Raw genomic sequence first — 21,787 nt, 5'->3', positions numbered from 1 at the left:
GCTGTTACAAAACATCAAATTGAAACTCAGCAACTGTGAGTCTTGTATAGTAGTGAAAAGGAATTGCAGCTATTTCAGGGTTGTTTTTATCACCTTCGCTGCCAATGATGTCCTGTTATAGACGCAAATGTTTAACGGTTGTATGTTTGTTTTAATGATGAGGAGAAACGTTTTGTTGTTTTCCTTTCATGCATCAGTTAGGTAATAGTTAAATGATATTTTTGCAGGATGGCAACTGAAAGTGACTAAGAACATTTTTTTTCATATATTTTTACTTGAATGTGTCTTTTTATGTAGCATAACAAGTACACTTGTTAATCACATTTGCTGAGCTTATTTCTCTGAGCCTATGGAGACCTATATAAAAATAAAGACAACAAGAACACGCTTGTATTTACAGACATTTTAATCTCATATGAACAAGCATTAACCATAATAACTATCAAGTCACTATTCACTGTTATTTTACAGTGTTTTACTGCCACCTGTTGTTAAGCCATAATGCAACTGGTACTTAATGGAGTCCTGAGCAACCAAAGACTCACCAAGTTTAGCATTATGAACTACCATCTATTATTTAATCTGTAATTTACAAAGCATTTAAAAATAAACTACTACTCATCATGTTTAGAATAGCAATACTGCATGATATATGTTCATAACTGAAGGTGGCAAGACACATGTTGACATACAAGCATAAAATATTTGCCAACATAAAATCTACATTTTCAAGAAAAACGTTTCAAAAGTACAGTTCATGCAAGAAAAATATGGTCTTATTAAAAGCTCTCTGCCTAATCCATCTCGTAGGTGCCATAAAGTAAAACAGTAAAAAGTAAAATTATGCTATTTCCCTTTGCCAAGTTATTTACACTGAGTACACTGACTTTAGTTGAGGCCCTTGTTTAAGTAAATCCACAAACTTTTGTCACTCATACATGTTCCAGCTAAGAGTCAAGGGTGGAAAGAAAACAACAGGCTTTTCTAAAATGGCTTTTAGAAGTCAAGTGGATTAAAGTTTAGAAGGTTATTGGCTTCAGACCAAGCAGGGTGCTGTGCCCCATCCATCTCTGAGGCAACTTGGTTGTCACTTGCAAGTTTATGGCTTTGCCCACCAATAGTAGCATTACAATCAGGACAATGTCTGCTCTCCATAGCCCCTCCACACTCTGTGATAAGATAGACATGGCCATTTGGACATTTGTACCAGTGTCCAGGTCGCATTTTCATGGCTGAGACAATCATCTTTCTTTCCTCGTCACTGATCCCCAAGCCACTGAGTGGAAACATCTCATCTAGTTTCTTCATGGCTTCCTTCACTTTTTGCTCATCTTGCTCAGTGAATTGACCCCACGTTTCCAAAATATCTCTTATTTTTTGTACGTCTGATTGAATTTGATCTATTTGTCTCCTCTCATTTGCCAAATGGCAACGAACATTCAGTTCAGCCAGGAGACTGAGTCTCTGTAGCTCTCTCTGCAAATCAAAGACCTGCTGGTCTGTGAATTTTTGGTGGTAGCTATTGAGCCAACACACAAACTCTGCAACATTCTTCGAGAACTTGTCGCGATCCATGTCCATCATGTCTTTCTTCTCAATCTTCAGAAGCTTCTGAACTCTTATTAAGAAATCCATCTTGTTTTCCACTACCCATAGATCATTTGCTGTGAGGTAGGGTTTTTTCAGACTTTCTTTGATAAGCATATATTCCTTTTGGTCATCCATTTCATAGGTTCGAAGGTTTTCACGCCACTGAGTTCGAAGTGCTTTCGTCTTTTTTTCAATATCTGACTGCTGTCCATTTATCTTCTCCTTTACCATCTCTATCTCTTCCAGACTGCGGTTGATCTGAGATCCGTAGCGCAGATTATTTCTGATCGGAGTACGACACTTGGGGCATTCCTTTAGTTTTATGGCCACCTGCTCTACTTCATTTGCCTGGTTGTTATCATCCATACCCATGTATATGTCCATAGCTGTGTACTCAATGATGTGTTTACAATCCTCCAGCTGAATGAAGTAAGCGTCTGGCTCATTTTCAGTGCCAAAGAAAATCTCTGTGACGTCATCGTGGTGACAGATGCGGCATTTACTTGGACATTTGTCTCCGCACAGTCCAATGCACGGGTGGCCACAATCTAGGGTCTTGTTGCAGGGTTCAGTGCATGGTGGGCGATCACATGGCTCATAGCAAAGCTTATTGCAGCGATGGTGAGCACACTGCCATGCACAGGGCTCTATACAAGGAGCACATGGCTGCCCACATGGCTTCATGCACTTACTGTGAACACAGCAATTCTCACAAGGTCTCTGACAAGGGGGACAATCACCAGTGCAAGGTTCCTTGCACTGGTGAGAGCAGATGAGGAGACGTTCACATTTGTGATAACAGGCAAAGTGGAAGCGTCCCTGAAAACATTTGCCGCATGTACCACGGCAAGCATGTCCACATTTTAGCTGGTGCTCACATGGGGCCTTACATTCAGCCTTATCGATGCAATCTTTGTAAAAGCATGCATCTTCCTGGGTGTGTCCACACCTAAGTTTTAAGATGACCTTTACCTTGCACTTACTGGTGCATGGTAACCCACAGACTGACTCACATGGATGTTCACAGCTGAGCAACTTCTGGCAAGGCTCCTGGCATGTAAATGTGTTTGGGTCCTGGTGACAAGGAATCATTTGTGTGTGTTGACACTTGGGTATGATCTTCTCAACCTTTACTGGACAGTTCTTTGGGCATTCTATATGGCATAGAAGTGTGCATTTGTGTCCCATATCACATAAAATCTTCTCACACTTTTTGACACACTTATACTTCTTGTGCTCTGGGTCATATGGATGACAGACCCTAGTACAAACGTGGCCACAGTCTAAACGGAACTGGCAAGGCTGGGTGCAGCCTCCCTCGGGTGCTTGGCTGAAATCGTCAGCATTTGATACTTTTACCTCTCGATCTGGATGATTCTGACAGCACAGAGTCAGAGCCTTTCCAACCTGATCCTTCTCTCTCAAGGTGTGGAAGATTTTGCTCCACAGTTTGACTTGGTCCAGCATCACGCTGTTGCCAATACAGTAGAGACCTTTCTTGGCACGTGACAACGCCACACAGACACGATTGGAAATGTTCAAGAAGCCAACTTTAGACTGTCGGTTGCTACGGACAAGCGACAACAATACAATGTCATTCTCTTCTCCCTGGTACTTGTCTACTACATGCACTTTGACACCTGCAAACTCCTTGGCTGGCATATGTTTACGCAGACAGTGGAGTTGGCCAGTATAGGTCGTGAGGATGGTAATTTTCTCTGGTTTGTAGTCTTGCAAGAGAAAGTAGCGACAAAGAGCTACAACAAACATTGCCTCATGACGGTTCTGATGGCTTTTTCCATCTCTGATTTCTTCTTCTAGGTGGTTGTGGTCCACAAAGTACAAATTGGTCTTTAGGCCCTGTAAATAAACATTTAATAAACACATTCCACATTATTCTTTTATATTCATCGTATTATATTTTTTATCCTGTATTCTAGATATTGTATGCACAGCCTAAATTAGATTTGAGACTTAAGATGCATTTGAAAGTCTAGAGTAGTAAAGTTTTTTTAAAAATCCTTGCATGCAGGAGGCACTGCAGGAGAGCAAACAAAAACATGTACCTTGATGTTTTCGTACTCCAACACAGAAGGATGGTTTTCTAACTCTGTGTAGATGTGTGGGGTCAGAAGACGGGCAATTTCTGGCCTCATACGATGCTTAAGAACAAACAAAAATAAGGACCATAGATGAACAAATCGCATAGAGATATTGAGATATATATCTTACTGTCTTTAACTGCATAAAGATATCTACAATTTAATGACTGATCCTGCAAGAAGATGAGAGAGCTAATATATGCAGAAAAACAAACCTGATAGTTCAGTCTGACAAAAGGCAGTCCCATGTTCACTAATCTCTCAAACATGGACATCTCCAGGTTGAAGTTCTTAGCGAGTTCATATACTGTGGCACTAGGGCGCAGCTAAAGGAGAGGGAAAAAACACTTGTTTATTATATGCATTGAAAGGTAAGTTAACATTAGACATCAGGTAATGCCTATATTTACATGAAACCTGTTAAATACCTGCCTATTTCAAGGCATTGCCTTCTGTTATTCCAAAAATAACAGTACGACTTCTTTTTCTAGGCTTTAAATGCAATGCACAGAGCAACATCATGCAATCTAAGTGAAGAAACGAGCACTGATTTTCCTAGCCATAGGACCAGGAGCATCAGACATAATTACTAATGAACAGCTGTTAAATAGTTCCTAGCCATTTGTAAGCACCATAAATACAAATATGGGAAACCATAAATGAATAAAATAAATATTCTTATATGGGTGTGTATTTGGATGGGAGTATAGAATGCATGCAAATGCACTCTAACTTTCTTTTGCTGTCGTTTTAGTTTTTCTTGTATGTATGTATTTGTGTATGTGTGTGTGTACGTATGTGTGCGTGTGTGCAAACCTAATTTAGCTAGAGGACAGAGCGTGATTGTGCATGTATGTGGGAGTGGTGTGGGGGAGGCAAGACAAATTCTAGTATAAATGTGAAGCATTGTGTTCTGCTCGATTCAACACCAAACCTGCGATTAATGACCAGCACAACAATGCCAGGCCTTATTTTACTTGGACAGTGTGATCCATCTACCTTACCTGCACAGATTCAAGTTTATGTTCCACAAATATAATGCTTTAATACTTGCCTCTAGAGTAAAAATAACTGCTATCGACTAACACTAATATGTGTCACCAGGATACCTTATCTAGTTTGTTCATTTGTTCTTTTTCACCACTTACTTAATTTGGTAAATTACAATATGAATAAACTAGAAAATATAACTATACTATAACTACACAAATAATTTTATCCATATACTTTGATCATGTGTAGCACATTAAATAGTATTTAATGTGCTACACATGAGGTTCCATACTATTATGTTAATCTGATGTACATGATATAAAGAAGTATAATGATAAGGTGTAAAAACTGCCATTTATTTCCAACTCTGGGTTGCAAGAAGGTCACTCTTTAAGTCAACTTCATTTAAATTCCATTACTAAACTTTTAGTACAACTGCATGGAGCACACGCTTGTTAGTATAGTCAAATGTAGACCCTATGTATGCAGATTCATAAATAAACATGAATAAACAGGGACACTAAGCAAATGTTAGTTTTTGGTAGTTGTTGCACAGCAAGAATATACCAGAGCTGAATATTGAGATGTGTGATAGAGTTTTGTGTAGCTGTGATCACATGCTGCAGATTGGTAGACAGGCTGCCTAGCCATATGTCCTTGGCAGGCCCCGACAAGTTGTTGTATAATAGCCTCCTGATGTCCAGGATATCACTGCGTACTCTTCTCTATCTCTTGTAATAGCTAGTATTTTTTTTTTGCTACCTTCAAGGCAACACACATAAAGATATAGAAAAGCACAGAGCATCTCATAATATGTTGTCTTTAAATTTTCATGTTACAACTGTGCCTTGTTAAAAACACATATAGTGATCCAAAAATAGTCAAGCAGAGTTAATAAACCTTGCAAGTCTCCTAAGTGCTCAGGAAACATCGCCTTGTTTGTCTGTGTCAGGTCTTACCTGTTGGTGGTCTCCAATCAGAATAAGGTGTTGGCATGCTCTGCTCAATGTGGTGATGGTGTGGGCTTCAAGAACCTCTGCAGCCTCTTCTACAATCACCAGACGTGGACGCACTTCCTGCAGGGTTTGACGAAACTTTGCTGCCCCTGTTGTTGTCATGCCAACAACCTGGTGGACGGGATATTTGTTTTTTTTAAAGAGACAAGTTGACCTGAATTTGCTATTTATTTTTGTTGACTGTTAGTGCATAAGGTAGATATCAATCCTATACAAATGTAAAGCTGGAGTCTGTTGGATTAACATAAAGACTGGAAACAGTGGGAAGCAGCTTGTCTGTTTCTGTAGTTGTTTAACACTTGGATTCTTTATCGCTTGTAGCCTCAGTCTGTTCATATGGCCACAGGTGCTATTGGGAAAAGTTTTAAAACTTTGTAACTAACCAATAGGTTACATTACTGTAACATTACTGTCACTTCTTGGATTACCAGGAGAAATTCTGCTCTCTTCTACTATTTTTAAATGGAGGCACAGAAGAAAAAACTTTGGATAATATACAGTTTTTTTCTCTTGCACAAAGATGCTTGCCACAAAATCTGGGCAAATGAAACCAAAAATAATTTATCTGTTAATGTTAGTTAAAATAATTTATAATAAATCTGATAAATTCTATATAATTTATGGTTAGGATTTTTAAAAGGAATATGCTAATTAATATATTCTGTACCGTGGCTTTTTTGAGGAGACAGAGACTTTCATGCCGTTTTACATCAGCCAATCTGTCCACTGCATTCTGGTACGCTTGTTCAGATAGCAGGGCTTTTTCGCGAAGCTCCGTCCTGTAGCGTGCCACCCACAACCTGAAAACACAAAGCCAATATGAAATAGTAAAACACTGAACTGACTGAAAGAGCCATGCAGAAGCCCTAAGATTATTATTGTTTTAATCTGAAATAACATGGAGCAAGAGCAAAAATATATAGTATGATTGACTAATATCTCTTCATTACTAATACAGCATATTTAAACAATTAAACAATTTAAACAATATACTGTTTGTGTCTTCAATTCCCTGTTTGTTAGTTTAAATGAGAAATAAAACTGTGTACACAGTTCTTTCAGTCCTGATTTTACAGTAATAGAAGACTAGATTTACATCTTGGCTTTCTGCTGTGATAAAATCCTAAGAGATACATTTTCTTAGTGATTACTTGATTTAATTATACACAGTGGGAATATACGAAGGTAGGTCAGGGAATAGAAAGAGTGTAAAATAAAAGGGGAATTAAGAAAGAAGGAAAGAGGACAGAACTGTACAGAGAATGCAACAGAAGGAAAGAGCCAGAAAAAAGGTACATAGTAATAAAAGAAAAGAAACGTTGAACACGGATGCAGACATACCGATAGAGCTTCCATCTGTCTTGCTGACTAAGAGTCCAAACATCAAACACGTTATCTTCCTCTCTTTCAGTCATAGCTGAGGTCTTCCCAAGTTCGTTTCTGATTTTTTTCTTCATCTTTTTCCTCTGGTCTCGTTGGAACTGTATTGATCAGGATGGTAAAAAACATTATAACCTTCTGAACCTCAGTTAACTAAGTGATGAATTCATATTATAAAGTAGATTTTGTATTATTTTTTTGTTGTTTTCTTTTTTCTTTTTGTAATAAGTTGTCATAGTGTGCACTAGATACTGGATACTGGAGTTAGAGACATGGTTACATTGACTGACAGATGTTCTGACACAAGCATCTGGAGCTGATTGTTATCTTTTAGACCTCACCTCTTCTAACTACAATCACTGAACTAGATTTCTACACTTAGTTTATGCAGTTGATTGTTCTTGGAGCATTTTAATGTAAGTCTCTGACTAATATTATGGTTTGCTGTTGAGGGCAGACCATCTAAGAAGTTTGTGCTTCAATTTTGGTGAGTGAAATTCTAATGTTTCATTAGTTTGTTGAGCACTAATTAGCTGATGTGCCTGAGCACTGCACATAGGAAATTTAAACTAACTTCCTAGCATTAGGCGATAATTTAGTACTCTAACCTTTCACCTAAACATGGTAACTTCTGCCTCTCCAGAATAACAGCATGCGGGAGACAAAAACACTACCACTGAATCTTGTAAATGCAAGACCCTAAACCAAAAGCCCAAACTGCTGGGTGACTTATAGTAACTATGTCCATCTTTTACAATGCCTGAGAAATCTTTCTCCTGAAGCTTTTGGTTATTACACTTACACAGTATTCACAGCAACATGCCAAGTCCTATACTTATCATCAACAAAGGGAAACCTGAAACTGCCATCTACCAAACATGGATGTAAATAACATATTGTATGCTGTGGACTTAAGATGTAAATATACTTCCATTGGTCAGATGTTGATTTAATGTAAGCATATCCTTACATCAGACTCCACTCAGTCTGCTATGGTTCTACATCAATGTGCTCTTAGAGAAATGATAAACTCATTACAATCACTGCACTAAACCCTTCAATTAAATTTACCTTAAATCCTTCTTCACTCTGCCCAGCCTGTATTTTAACTTTATCCAGGTTCATAGCAAGCATGAGATCCTCGACTTCTCTGACAGCATCCTGCATTTCTTCCTTCTTTCTGGCATCTCTAATGCCTCTGGGACCAAAGTTGTCTTCAATAATCCGCTCTGCCTGGATCAGATCTGCCTCCTCAGCGATTTCAATGAGGTCCTCTTCTTCATCCACCTCCATTGATACTTTTTCTATATGTTACCCATTCAGAGCAACAGAATGGGTCAGAATGACAATTCTTTCAAACACCACAACAAATGCACATATTTCTTTTTTTATTGACACCTCATAAAGTGAAATAATTCTATTTTCAGCATGCTCAGCATATGGTATTTATGCTATTCAACATACTGTATGTGCATGATAAAATGTTTATAGTCTTCACTGACAGCAATTGCTGATCTGAAATGACTGTGACAGCAGTTTTAAGTTTAGATTTAATGCTCATGTTGGTGTTTTGGAACCTTAAGTGTTTACATTAGATGAAAGTCAGTTATTAAATAATCTTTCACTTGTTCAGTTGAGCACTGCTTAGAGTAAAAGTCTTACCATCATTTCCATTCGCATTCTCTGTCTCCCTCTGCAGGAAGACAGTGGAACCCAAACCCAACCACTCCATCATCAGGTTGGGCTTCTTCTCATTCCAGGTCTGAAATTCATCCATTGCCTACAAATCATTTCAAACTCATGAGTTTGGACTCATTCTGTCAAGCTCATTTCATATGCATAAAATGTGAATTTCTTATTCAGAATGACTCACAGGGGGGCGATGCAGGCTGTCCCAGTGTTGGCGCAAGATGAACTTATGTAAGAAGATTTCCCTCAACACACCTTTCAAAGAACATTCCAACTTTATACTCTGTTCCTCGATCTCCTTCTCCTCTTCACACAGCTCCCTGTAAACCTGTTAAGCAGGTGAGCAAGCCACACAAAGCAAAAAGAATGATTGTGTGATCATTGACAAAAAAAAAACGAATAAGCGCAATAGAAAACCTATTAGATAAACAAAAGATGTTTAACAGGAAACAAAAGGCATTTACTTAAACCTGTTTCATCTTTTTATATATTCTGAGTCTTTTTCTTCATCTTTTCTGTGAACAAAAGGAATACACAAGGAGCATTTTAAAATAAGATTCAAACTGCAGTTCACCTGCAAGAGCTCACCTGATTATATGCATTACGCAGATGACCGGGCAGTGTTCGTCTGAAGTTAGGTGAATGGGTCAGCTCCCTCAGATTGAAACGCTTCAGGATCTCACTGTTGCTGCGACCTCCAACTCTCACTATGCCATCTTTTAAAAATTTATGAATACCTGAGATACAGAGTTAAAATAAATGCATGTCACATCCCAGAACACTGAAAGCTTTTTTTGCATTGCATTGTCCATTCCAGGAAACAGACCAGAAGGATAAATAATTAAATATAACGTGAAGTAGAGGTCTGTGGCCTTTTAGTGAATGTAAATACACTTGACACATAAGATTCTTTGTACCTGAAATTGAAACATCCTCTTCCATGACAAGTGAGCAAACCAAGCGTGTTATTACGAAGCAGCTGTCGGTGCTTACCCTCAAGGAACTGATCCAGGGCGTGGTTGGTGTAACACACAACCAGCATCGGAGCCATGTCAGGTTGATCTCTCCAGAGTTCCTGGTTGGTCAAGAGTGCCTGAGCAATCTTTAGACCAACGTAGGTTTTTCCTGAGGCCAAAAAACATGTTGATTTTTGCTAGAGAAAACTTAACTTTGCACTTCTTAAAATTCTGTCATTCAACAAATAAAAATGAAAAACTCACTAACAATGGTCTTTCAATTGCTTACCTGTGCCTGGAGGTCCTTGTATGATAGACAGTTCTTTTGTGAGGGCCAGCTGGAAGGCTTTCATCTGAGACTCATCCAGACCCAACTCCTCCATCCTTGGCCAGGCCTCTGCCTTCAGACTGTGAAAGGGCCGTATTCTGGCCTTGTAGTCAGGGTCAGCAACAGATGACAAGTCATAATTATCATTTCTTCGAAGATAAGCTGGCGGTTGGACATCTGTCTTGCATTCCACGATGTACCTGAAAGAATTAAAGATCCTTAGTAATATATTTCTTTAAAGAAAATCTCTCCCTAAACAATTAAATCAGCATTTTAATATTGCAAGGACTTTTGCTTAACTACAGAAACTGTGCTGTTAAAATCAGGTTTCAATGGGAACTTTCAGTTGTCAACAGTAACTTTATTGTCCCCAATGGGAAATTGATATGCAGTCTGTCCATACACAGAGAGACAAAAACAAGCAAAAAACACCCCAAAAAAGCCCAGACAGAACAGCCCAGATTTTATCATCAACAAAGTGCAGTGTGCAATGGCAACAACCCTTATGGTTTAGTGGTATTAACCATGATAATAGCAGCAGCAAAAGACACTCTATGTCTCTTGGTCTTCACTGCAGGCACTTACATGAGTTTTCCTAGTTTATTTGTCAAACTAGTCAAGTGTGGCAAAACCCTTGACACCCTTTTTATGTTGTAGTTCTGAGAGAAAAGGTTTAATGGAGTTTCATTTAAAGATACTGCTAGGCAACAAATATAAAACAATATTTTTTCAGTATTTGTTAAGGGTACTGAAGGTGATGTCAATATTTGAAGTATTGAAAAGATCCATATGTAAAAGTTTTTGGGGAATTGTGAGATGATATGATAAATTAAAGTGAATGCAGAACTTACTTTGACACTTTTACGCCAAACACCGCTGTCAAACCCTTCTTGCTACTATTTTCTCACTCAAAACTCTTTTAAAAATATTTGTGGTGTTAATTGTTTTGAAATAACTTTTGGATTATATTAAAAAAAAAAACCTTGACAGTAAAATCTGAAAGTCCAGGGCAGCACATTGACACACATCCTTACCTTTGAAAGGGCAAATCATCCTCCCTCTGCTCCTGTAAGCCCTCTAGAACATACCGATAAGCCTCAAAGTAGGCAGTGGTCTCGACCATCAGAAACACTCGATCTTTCTGTGATTTTAAAAAAACACATTTTGTTCTTTGTATTTCTGTTTCAAATGACCACAGATATTTCTTACATTTATGCAAAGAAACTGAATGCATCATGCCCATTTTAACATATGGTGCAAACAATGTATTACTCTACCTCAATTCTTGCCAGCTTTAACCTGCTCTCCTCTGTAAATGTAATCTGGACCTGTCCTTCCTGCAGATGTTCAGGGTCTCGATCTGACACTGTGGCAAACAGGAAGCTCTCGAAGTTATCACTTGACAGGCATACCAGGGAGCCATAAAGCAATCTCTTGGAGTTCTGCCAGCGTACAAACTGTGGGTAAAATGGACAACCTGTTAGTAACATACATGTTTATATATGTCTTTACATTTGCCATTTAAATAGTGAATGACCAGTGTATGTATTAACACATCAGTGACACAGAATATACTTTACTGCATCATTCAAATGCCATTTTACAAAGACATCAACAACCAGAAGCTAACCTTAAGTGGCTGTGCGTCAAACTGGACAATGTAGGCAATGCCAGTGTGTGTGCATTTGGGCACCACTAGCTGTGTGTCAAAATATATTCTGATATCATCAAAGCGCTTTGTCTTTAGTGGGCTGTTGGTCCTTCCGATATCTTTTTGGTTCTGGAGCAATTGCTGAATCCCCTCACGCAGTGGTCGCACAAAGTCCTCTCTGAGCAGCCGGAAGTGTGTATCAAGGTAGAGGTGGGTGTTTGTGTAGCTCTGGGAGGTAATGTTAGGTCTAAGGAAAGGCCTATGCTCCTGTCGGAACTCCTGTGGAGTTGGGTAGATTGGTATGGTCCTGAAATCCTGTTGATCTTCTTCATCTAGGTTAGAAATGTGGAAGTATTAATAACTGTCCCATCTATACTAACATTTCAAAACCTTACAAAAAGATTTTTCTTCTGGCCAACTGCATGGTATTTGCTTCAGGACAGTCTATCCAAATATGTGAAAACAAAGTGATTCAGTAGAAATATCTCCAAGAGCCAGTTACCTGGGTTACCACCACCAGAGGGCAGGAATGCATATGTGTCTCTGTCTGAGCGCAGGGTACCCTCTCTTGCTCTATTCTGGAGGTGTGTGATCAGGTCCTGAAGTTGCTCCACACTTTCCTCAATTTGAGGCTGAAAGTCCACACCTGATGCCCTCAGGCTGTTAATGGAGGCTTGGAGCAGTGTCAGTAACAAACTCACTGTATGAACCGAACTAGCAGGGAAGATGTTAAGCACCTAATAAACATAACAAGGAAAAAAGAATTTAGCTACTTTAAAACTGTTAATAAAAAGCACAGGAAATAAAAACAGAAATGCCTAAATAAGGTTTGTTTACATCTATGTAATCTGATTTTCTCAATAACTGTATCTTTCATTATGCCTTTTTCTCTTTGCACACAGGAAAAATAAAAATAAATGTGATTTATATATTACACTATCATTCCCACTGCACTGTATGTACATATAAAAAAATCTCATTGGTCTGTATTTTAGTGTATGAAGTACATCACAGTATACACACTGTTTGTACATAGTAAAATTACCCTTGTACTTTATTGCTTCATCTATTGAGCAAAGTCCTCATATGTTTTTCAGATATAAAATCAATTATCCTTCAGCTGAATTTCCTATGTTTTGTCAAGTTTTCTATGTTTCATCAGTTTATTTACCTGTGAGAGAATCACCAGGATATTTTCCAGATGCTGTGGGTATTGTGCTCTGCGAGCAGGTTTGCTATCTGACACCATCCCCACAAGATAGTGGGGTAGAGAGGTGCAGAAGAACCCTGAATCTTTTATAATGCCAGCCAGGTGCTGCTGAGTGCCTCTGTCTGTCCTTGATTTAAAGGCTTTACTCAGCACCAAGCAAATGAGTTCAATAAGATCCTGCCTTATTTTGGTCTCACTGAGGAGATCTTTCACAGAAGGATGTGAGGACATGGTAATGGCCACTACAGATGGGTCTTTTAGAGAGAGTTCTTCCAGCGCTTTAAAGCCCAGTCCTCGGCCCTGTGGTGGCCTAGCTGTGCTGGCAGAATTTGATCTCCTTCCATTTCTATCTTGCCTGTCTCCCTCAACATCTCTTCTTTCACCCCTCCAACCTTCTCTTCTGTCTCCACGTTCTTCTCTCCCTGCCATCCCTATTCTCGCTCCTTGTCTAACAACTGGACCTGCTTCTGGGTTTCTTCCTACTTCTGATCTCCATCTCGCTGCACCTTCCCATTCATTTCTATCTCTTCCAGCACCTCTTTGTCTGCCTCCCCTTTCTGTATTGCGGCCCACCTCTATTGCTCCTCTTCTTCTACCTCTCTCTGCACCTCCTCCTGCTCCACCACCTCTTCCCCTTCCTCTCCCACGCAGCTCTTCACTATCTCTTTTCCTTTCCTCTCTTTCACCTTGACTACTCCCATGACTTTGTGCTCTTTTTCTGTCTCCTTGTGCTCCCCTTTGTCTTCTCCTTCCACCTCGACGAGCATTCTCACTTTGGACAGTATCAGTATCTAGGGGAAAAATAACATTTATGTAATGAGACTAAAGTAACTAATTTTAGTTGCCAGATTTTCTCAGTTTGTTATGTGACTGCCATCACATACTGTATAATTACCATTATTAGGTCCGCTTCTCCCAGTCATTAACATCAAGCTTTCCATGGTTGTGCATGTGGTAGATGATGAAGTTAAGACCAGTAACACTGATGATTTAATAGTGAGAGGAAGGAGAAGAACTACATTTAAACACAATGCAACAATACAATGATTTAGAAATTTTGCCACGAGTCTATTAAAATAGAAAACACAACACAGCACTGATTGAGGAACAGTGATTACTTTCACTCTCTATCACTGGGTCATAACTTGTAGTGAGTCAGCCTCAGATAGAAAGGATGTTCTCATTGATTACATCAGTAAAATCTGGGGGAATCAAAGCTAATAGAGTTCATGGATGAATGGATATGTGTGTGTGTGTGTGTGTGTGTGTGTGTGTGTGTGTGTGTGTGTGTGTGTGTGTGTGTGTGTGTGTGTGTGTGTGTGTGTGTGTGCAACACGCGCGCGCGTGTTTTGCGACTATATTTCAATGTCCATCGTTGTAGGTTTGTTGGTGTGCGCTATAAACGAAACGTGCCATATTTGTTTTATTCTAATGTTGTCCATTGCACTGTATTCGTATGAAATGCAAATTCTTCCCTCTGCAGGATATTGCCCGACAGGTTTCCTTTTTCAAGAAATGATTCAGAGGTTTACACCGCAAGTCTTAGTCACGGATGTGGCAATAATAACACTCCACAGGCTGGCTGCCCTCCAAACAAGCTATACCATTCATATTGCCTTTTATGTCTCTGTCTGTCTGTCTGTCTGTCTGTCTGTCAATGACTTTACATGTCGTGTGCTATATGACTTGCAATTTTAGCTATCAGTTCGCATCACTGTTCTCAGTGTACACGCTATTATTATTTACTAAATAAGAAAATACAATAAGACAAATAACTCTGTATCCTAAACACTTCCTAGATAAGCGATAGCCTAAGAAAAGAGCGAACTTACCAAGCGTGACATCCGACCAACATGAATATTTTCCTGGTCAAACTTTGTCTAGCCGTCTCTCATTCGGTCTGTGCGCAAGCTCATCGCAGCCTCTTCTCCGGCTGTCGACTTCAGCAACCTGCTATTTAAGTGCTTTGTCATTTTCGTTTTCGTTTCTCCAGAACTAACACCCCACCTAGAAGACAGAATGGATTTGTCCTTTTATCCTTGACTAAAGATAGAGCGAGCATTAAATTAATTGAAAAGCATGACTATCTAGGACCACGTAAAATTTAGGTTTATTTTAATGTGATATTGGACACACATGTTATTCTTTTTAAATAAATGAAACAGGAAGCACTGTATTGCATAACTATGGAAGTCTAGCCTAGTTAACAGTAATAACATCCTAAGTAATAAGTAGCTAGAATAGACTGCGGGTTTTTATAGCGTTGTATTTTTTTCATCTTTGATCACATTTAATTCTTATATTTGTTATAAACGCATCCCATTCCAAATTAGGCCTGCTTAAGTTTATCATTTACTTAAAAAAAGATTTTAGACAGCACCACAATCTCTCAGAATTGTTTATAATTTTTATTATTATCATTATAAATTGGTTGTTAAGTCATAATTTTATATCAAGGAAAATACTGTTCCACACAGTTTGCAGACAGTTCTAGTTTATGTATTATATAAACCCGGTAGATAAGTATTGCCTGATGTTTTGTTTTGTTTTTTGTTAGTGTTTTCCTGTTTCTAAAGTTTCGTTTCTTTACAGTAAAAATTGGGTCGACCCTACCCCTCCTCCTCCTCTTCCTGCTTTTCTTTCCTGCTACGTCATCACTCCGTATGAGCGGCTAGGCTAACTGTATCAGCTGTATACTTGGTTGCTTCCGCCAATGTAAACATGTAGCCGGTTTTTCGATTTAATCCAAGTGCTGGTAGGCGGTTGTTAACCTGTTTGTCAGTGGTCCCAGCAATGATGGCTGTGTTCCTAAAAATAGCCGCTATGGAACCAGGGCAGTGTAGCGCGAGCTTAGTAAATAGCTAACACTGAATAGCTAGTTATCTACCAGGCCGTGTTTTCATGGGGCTAGCATTGGTAATTAAACAGTTTTCATTGACAGCCACGCAAGGCTAAAACGGAGTTAGCAAAAACTAGGGAGAATGGAAAGTAGTGCTATCTAACGAGGACGCATCAAGACGTACAGACACCATGAAGAAGTCTAGAAATGTTGGAACATCGTCGCCAGTGAATGGAAAGCAAGGTAACGGTCGCTAACTGTGTCATGTCAACTGTTTGAGTACACTTCGGGGCGCTTTGCTAACAAATAAATAAACAAATGTGGGAGCATAGCTTCTAACAGTGAAACGATGTTGTCTGTTCCAGACTGGGACACCAGACGGAAGAGGAAAATAGCGGATATCACACAGGCACTGAGTGTGAGTCCAGTGGACGTAGCAGCTCTGAGGAGGATGGCTATCAGTGAAGGAGGACTGCTGACCGATGAGATACGGTGCCAGGTCTGGCCTAAGCTCCTCAACGTCCCCCTTGATGTCTTGAATCAAGAGCCAGGTATTATAATTGTTGACGATATGCAGTTGCGCGTCTCGCACCTCCTAATACAAAGGCTAGCAGTCAATGCATCATACAGTAATTGCTGGTGGCAACATTTTCATTTTTTCAGACACTGTAGACCGAGAAAATAACAAAGACTACAACCAGGTGTTGCTGGATGTCCAGCGTTCACTACGGAGGTTCCCACCTGGTGAGTGACCAATCCATGGCCAATTGTGTCTACATACACACACTGTAGACATTATATAGAGTGACTGTGTCATCATTTCTAATACAACTATAAATTCCTCCAGTTTCTTCACTGCTTTTCCAATTCATGGATTGTGGGGGCTGAAGCATATCCCAGATGTTATGGGAAAACTGAACCGGGTTGGCAAATTCTACTTGCAAATCTTGTATATTTTTAACCTTTGCTGACATGGACACAGGATCACCATCATTCTTTATATATTATTGGCCTTGTAGTGGGTTATGGTGTAAATGGCTAGAAGTTTTGTTGAGAAATGTTTTAATGTTTTGCCCATACATTGTTGACAAAACACTGTTTCTTCCATTGTAACCTTTTAAATTAGGTAGTTATCCACCTGAAAAATAATCTGCATTTAATATTGTAATTATCAATGCAATATGAAAATGGCTTTGCTGCTACTAGCTGATATAGTGGCTTTTGCTGGTAGCCACTTGGCTTCGTTGCAGCTATATCTATTGCTCTCCACTGCAGGAATCTGTCGTGGTATTTTCTGTAAAAAAGAATGTCTGCAACATGGTCAGAGCTGTGGTCAAGCTATTTTATTACTGCATGAAGGAGAGCCAACACACATCACAGTTCAGTCATTCCAGCTCTGACCTTGGGACATCTCAGCTCCTCTTTTATACCCTCACACACAACTCTGTGTATCTTTTAGTTACAGCAGGTTTCTGTCCCACGGGATGTTACTGGGGAGAGGGCAACTCCCACTATCTTTTCCCAGGAAGCTCCTGGCACTGGTCAGCTAGGGAGTTTCGTCCTTCTACACCCCAACAGTTAGCAGATAACATAGTGAAACATTGTTAAGCAAAGCAAAGCAGTTTTTCACCATGTCATCCTGACACATATACTTCGGCTAAGCCTACAAAGGCTATACAAAAATCATACAGTGAAATTCTAACCACCTACATCTAAATATAATAATGGATTGCATTTATATAGCGCTTTTCTGGGCATCCAAACCGCTTTACAATTCCACTATTCATTCACTCTCATTCACACACTGGTGGAGGCAAGCTACAGTTGTAGCCACAGCTGCCCTGGGGCAGACTGACAGAAGCGAGGCTGCCATATCGCGCCATCACCCCTCTGGTCATCACCAGTAGGCGGTAGGTGAAGTGTCTTGCCCAAGGACACAACGACCGAGACTGTCCGAGCCGGGGCTCGAACCGGCAACCTTCTGATTACAAGACGAACTGCCAACTCTTGAGCCACGATCGCCCCAATAAATGTGAGGGTTAACTAGATTTTTCCCATTACAAATCCAATTCTCAAACCAAGACAATTGAGAATTCATATGATATACTCAAACGACATGCACTGAAATTGCTTTTCCATCTTTTTCAGCTAAATAAACTTTAGTTGAAAGAGCTACTATGGTGGTTAGCCTAACTCCAAATTTGAATTACATAGTTATTATTTTTTTAGTTGTGGAGACATTTTGAATGCCAATGTAAGCTAACAGCTGTATTTTATTTGAAAAATGCTGAACGGGCTGGTCTATTTAATTTTGAGCACTCAATGCACTTTCGATTCATATAGCGCTATTTTGGCTATGCATGCATAGGTATGCCAGATGAGCAGAGAGAGGGTCTCCAGGAAGAGTTAATCGACATCATCCTCAGAGTTCTGCAACGTAATCCCCAGCTGCACTACTACCAAGGATACCATGACATTGTCGTGACCTTTTTATTAGTTGTGGGAGAGCGTCTTGCAACTGCTCTAGTGGAGAAGCTCTCCACACATCACCTCAGGTACTTATCACAGACACAAATGAATCTACAGCAGGTTATTTTCTCTGCTACTTAATCTTCCACTTTTTTTTTTTGTATGCACAGTCTGTCCTTATTGCTTTATGCTTCAATAAAAATCATACTGTGAGGTATTAAAAAAATGCTGTCTGTCTTATTCTCTTTCTCAGGGACTTCATGGATCCCACTATGGACAACACAAAACACATTCTTAACTATCTGATGCCCATCATTGAAAGGGTCAACCCTGAGGTGCATGACTTCATGCAACAGTAAGATTCACTCCTATTCTAGTGAAAGTAGGCCAAATGGGTTTTGTTCTGCATTAGGATACAAGAGGATGTTAAACCTTGCATTTTTATTTTTTAGTGTGTTAAATGACAAGCCTGAGATTGCATACCCAACTTTTAATATTAACTTCTTAAATTTACAGTAAAGAATTGTGCATGCAATAGTAATTTTTTTCCTTTAGACAGAAAATCTTTTAGCGTCTGTTGTAATGACAGTACATCATCATACTAATGATGATCATTAGTATGACCCTTTACTACTTTGGCATATCTACAGCGGTGTCTCCTTTAAACAGCTAAGGTTAATGTTAAAACAGGTACAACTATAAAATGAAAGCTGTTTTAGGTGAAGGAATGAAGGGTGACTGCTCTTACATCACACTGATCCAATTATGATAGCTCAAGTTTCAGTTGTAAGGCATCCACGTCATTAAGGCTGCAACCAAAGGTTACCATTACAGCTGGCCTTCATGTTTGATTTTCAGTTCCTGATTATATCATAAATATATAAAGTATATAAAGTTGTAGAAATTTCTGGTTGTAGGTGCTATATAGAGTACTTTAAGTGGAGCAGTTGGCAAACTAAATAGTTGTGTGTGTCATTGTAAGCTGATCTCATCACTTGTCATTTTAAGGGCTGAGGTGGGTACAGTCTTTGCTCTCAGTTGGCTCATCACATGGTTTGGCCATGTCCTATCAGACTTCCGCCATGTTGTCCGGTTGTATGACTTCTTCCTGGCCTGCCATCCATTGATGCCCATCTATTTTGCTGCTGTGGTGAGTTTCCTGTTTCCTGGTTTGTCTCTCAGAGACACTCCCCAAACATCAAGTTACTTTAACACTACATGAATTACATATTCTAAATCAGTGTAAGAATAAACCATTTATATAATCTCCATTTGTGCATATGGAAAGCTCATATTTTTTCACTGTGCAAAGGCCATTGTGACAGCTGAAGATATGGATAATGTTGTATTCATGAGGGTTGTGGAAACCAATTTGGTAATGGTTGAGCATTTATTGACATTATATGTGGCTAATCAATCAATCCCTTTATTAGTATTATTATTATTATTAGATCAATGCAGTGATGTCAGATCAGTTCTTCTTTTTAAGTTGCCCCTATTTAGTTTAATTTAGTCGGGTGTGTTATTTTAAATGATTACATCTCTAATGGGAATGGCTTCTTATTTCTGTATGAATGTATCATTGTTTTCCTTGACAAATATGCTGTTTACATCTCTATGTTTATATTGGTATGCAAATTGTATTTATGTTGTAGATCGTGCTGTACAGAGAGGAGGAGGTATTGGAGTGTGAATGTGATATGGCCATGGTTCATCACCTGCTATCCCAGATTCCCCAGGATCTACCCTATGAGACGCTCATCAGCCGAGCAGGAGACCTCTTTGTACAGTTTCCCCCGTCTGAATTGGCTAGAGAGGCTGCTTCACATGAAAGGTAAGTTCTTATAGTTATTTTAGTTGTATGAAACTGTCATCACTGATTTTTCTTATATACTAATACTCACATTTTAGTTTCTTCTACTTCAAAAACTGCAGTTACTCACTTTCAATAAAACCTTTTTCTGTCTCTCTACATGTATCTGTCTCTTTAAGCATGGCAAGCTCTACCTTTAAGGACTTTGAACTTGCATCTGCGCAGCAACGACCAGACTCAGTTCTCCGTCGCAGACGCAGACAAAAGCAGGCTGCACTGGAGAGCTCAGGAGTGAGCTCTGTAGTTGCAGTGGCCCAACCTTCAGCAGCACGGCGGTTTGTTCGACTTGCAGTCATGGGTCTCACAGTGGCTTTAGGGGCAGCAGCTCTTGCTGTGGTCAATACTGCTCTTGAGTGGGCCCCCAAGCTAGACTTATTTCCTTGAACTGCTTTTCTTTTACACCAACACTCCATGTATTCTGTCCTCTACTAAATCAAGCTGGTGGGTCTGCTATCAAGAACCCTTTAATGGTTTAAACCACAAACCGCGGAGTCGGCAACACTGTCTGGGTGCACTCTCTAAAGTCGAGGATGTCTTTCTACTCTGTGTAGGGTTTGTCAAGCCTTTTTGCTTTGTAATTCCTGAATAGGCACCAGTGTAAATGCTGCTGTTGTTCTGAATTGAAGAATATAATGAAGAGACTATGTATAAGAACCATTATTGATGGTCATCACGAAAGCTTATTTATATTTAGTATTAAAATAATTTGAAGGCATTATCCTCACAGGGATTTGCAGAAAACTTGGCAGACTCACTACATTTGAAACTGCTGCCAATTACGAGCGCCTGAGTGAATGTGTGTGTTTGTGTGTGTAGTTGAGTGTGTGCGCAGTCACAAACCATTTGTAATCTATTTGATACCTGGACCAAATAGGGAATTCCTGAATTCTCGCTTTGTAAAATTTACTGTTTGTTAATTTTAAGGTAAGTAACTGTATAGAAACATGACACGCAGGCACTTTAAGGGTCACCATTTCATTATTTTTAGATCATTTTGTGTATTTCATTAGTTATGTTTAACCCTTTCAGTAAGCGTATAAAGGTATCTTCTCTAAAGGACCGAGTATCTTTAACACATCAGCAGCTGTTACCCATGACTTGGTTAAATGAAACTGGTCTTACACAAGTAAATACATTGTAGCTTACTTGAAGTTTTTGTTTGCCTAAACATATATTTGAGAATATGCCCTCGCAATACAATATAGCTTTCATCGCCCAGGAAAATAGTATAAGAGTAGCTAAGTGATAACTTTTAAGTTATTTAATGCTTGCACACACACACACACCTGAAAATGAGTTTGTGTTTTGTGTACCCAAATAACTAGTTTATGTAAAAAAAAAAAAAAAAAAAAATTCTAGAGAAGATGGTCATATCCTAATAGTTCCCACAATATGGTCATTCACCAAATGCCTAGTAACCGTAAATATCAGAGGTGGAATAAGTAAAATTAAGTTGATATTGTTGTCTTCTTATTAGCAGTATAGCAGACCTGGCTTGTACTGACTGCATTAGTTTTGTAAAATCACTTTGATTTGATAGTTGCTTTTACTCAGTTTGTTTGGAAGGGTGCTCCTTTTAGAGAAGTGCCTGGGCCTTCATATTAATTCTGTCTAATATTTTAGATTTATACGTGATTTTTTTTTTGCTTGATTTGAGCAGATGCTCCTTTGTAAAGTGATTTGAGTGTAGA

The 21,787-nt window shown here is 39.2% G+C and overlaps 2 protein-coding genes across 3 annotated transcripts; one reads left to right on the top strand and one right to left on the bottom strand.

The window, feature by feature from the left end:
* Nucleotides 1-388: 388 nt before the first annotated feature.
* Nucleotides 389-15,543, bottom strand: znfx1 (zinc finger, NFX1-type containing 1). Of its 2 annotated transcripts, XM_026166879.1 has the most exons (20): nt 15,529-15,543; nt 14,748-14,922; nt 13,811-13,897; nt 12,877-13,706; nt 12,208-12,442; nt 11,685-12,037; nt 11,332-11,511; nt 11,089-11,195; nt 10,016-10,254; nt 9,764-9,895; nt 9,359-9,507; nt 8,955-9,098; nt 8,744-8,861; nt 8,153-8,385; nt 7,043-7,182; nt 6,369-6,501; nt 5,645-5,812; nt 3,908-4,018; nt 3,657-3,752; nt 389-3,450 (listed from the first exon to the last, which is right to left on the bottom strand). In XM_026166879.1, exons 3-20 carry the CDS (start codon nt 13,854-13,856, stop codon nt 997-999), a joined length of 5,868 nt encoding a protein of 1,955 aa, XP_026022664.1. In that variant the 5' UTR covers nt 13,857-13,897; nt 14,748-14,922; nt 15,529-15,543; the 3' UTR covers nt 389-996. The 2 variants fall into 2 exon arrangements, with proteins under 2 accessions (XP_026022664.1, XP_026022665.1); XM_026166880.1 differs by lacking the exon at nt 15,529-15,543 and having other exon boundaries at nt 14,748-14,935.
* An 11-nt stretch (nt 15,544-15,554) lies between these two features.
* Nucleotides 15,555-21,396, top strand: tbc1d20 (TBC1 domain family, member 20). Its single transcript, XM_026166883.1, has 8 exons — nt 15,555-15,997; nt 16,120-16,305; nt 16,418-16,498; nt 18,123-18,309; nt 18,477-18,578; nt 19,232-19,373; nt 19,879-20,057; nt 20,216-21,396. Exons 1-8 carry the CDS (start codon nt 15,946-15,948, stop codon nt 20,478-20,480), a joined length of 1,194 nt encoding a protein of 397 aa, XP_026022668.1. The 5' UTR covers nt 15,555-15,945; the 3' UTR covers nt 20,481-21,396.
* The last annotated feature ends 391 nt before the right edge of the window (nt 21,397-21,787 follow it).

Source organism: Astatotilapia calliptera, chromosome 5 (assembly GCF_900246225.1).
Source record: "Astatotilapia calliptera chromosome 5, fAstCal1.2, whole genome shotgun sequence".
Lineage (NCBI taxonomy): Eukaryota > Metazoa > Chordata > Actinopteri > Cichliformes > Cichlidae > Astatotilapia > Astatotilapia calliptera.
Note: the sequence above shows the minus strand (reverse complement) of the source record. Positions and strands in the feature narration are given on the sequence as shown.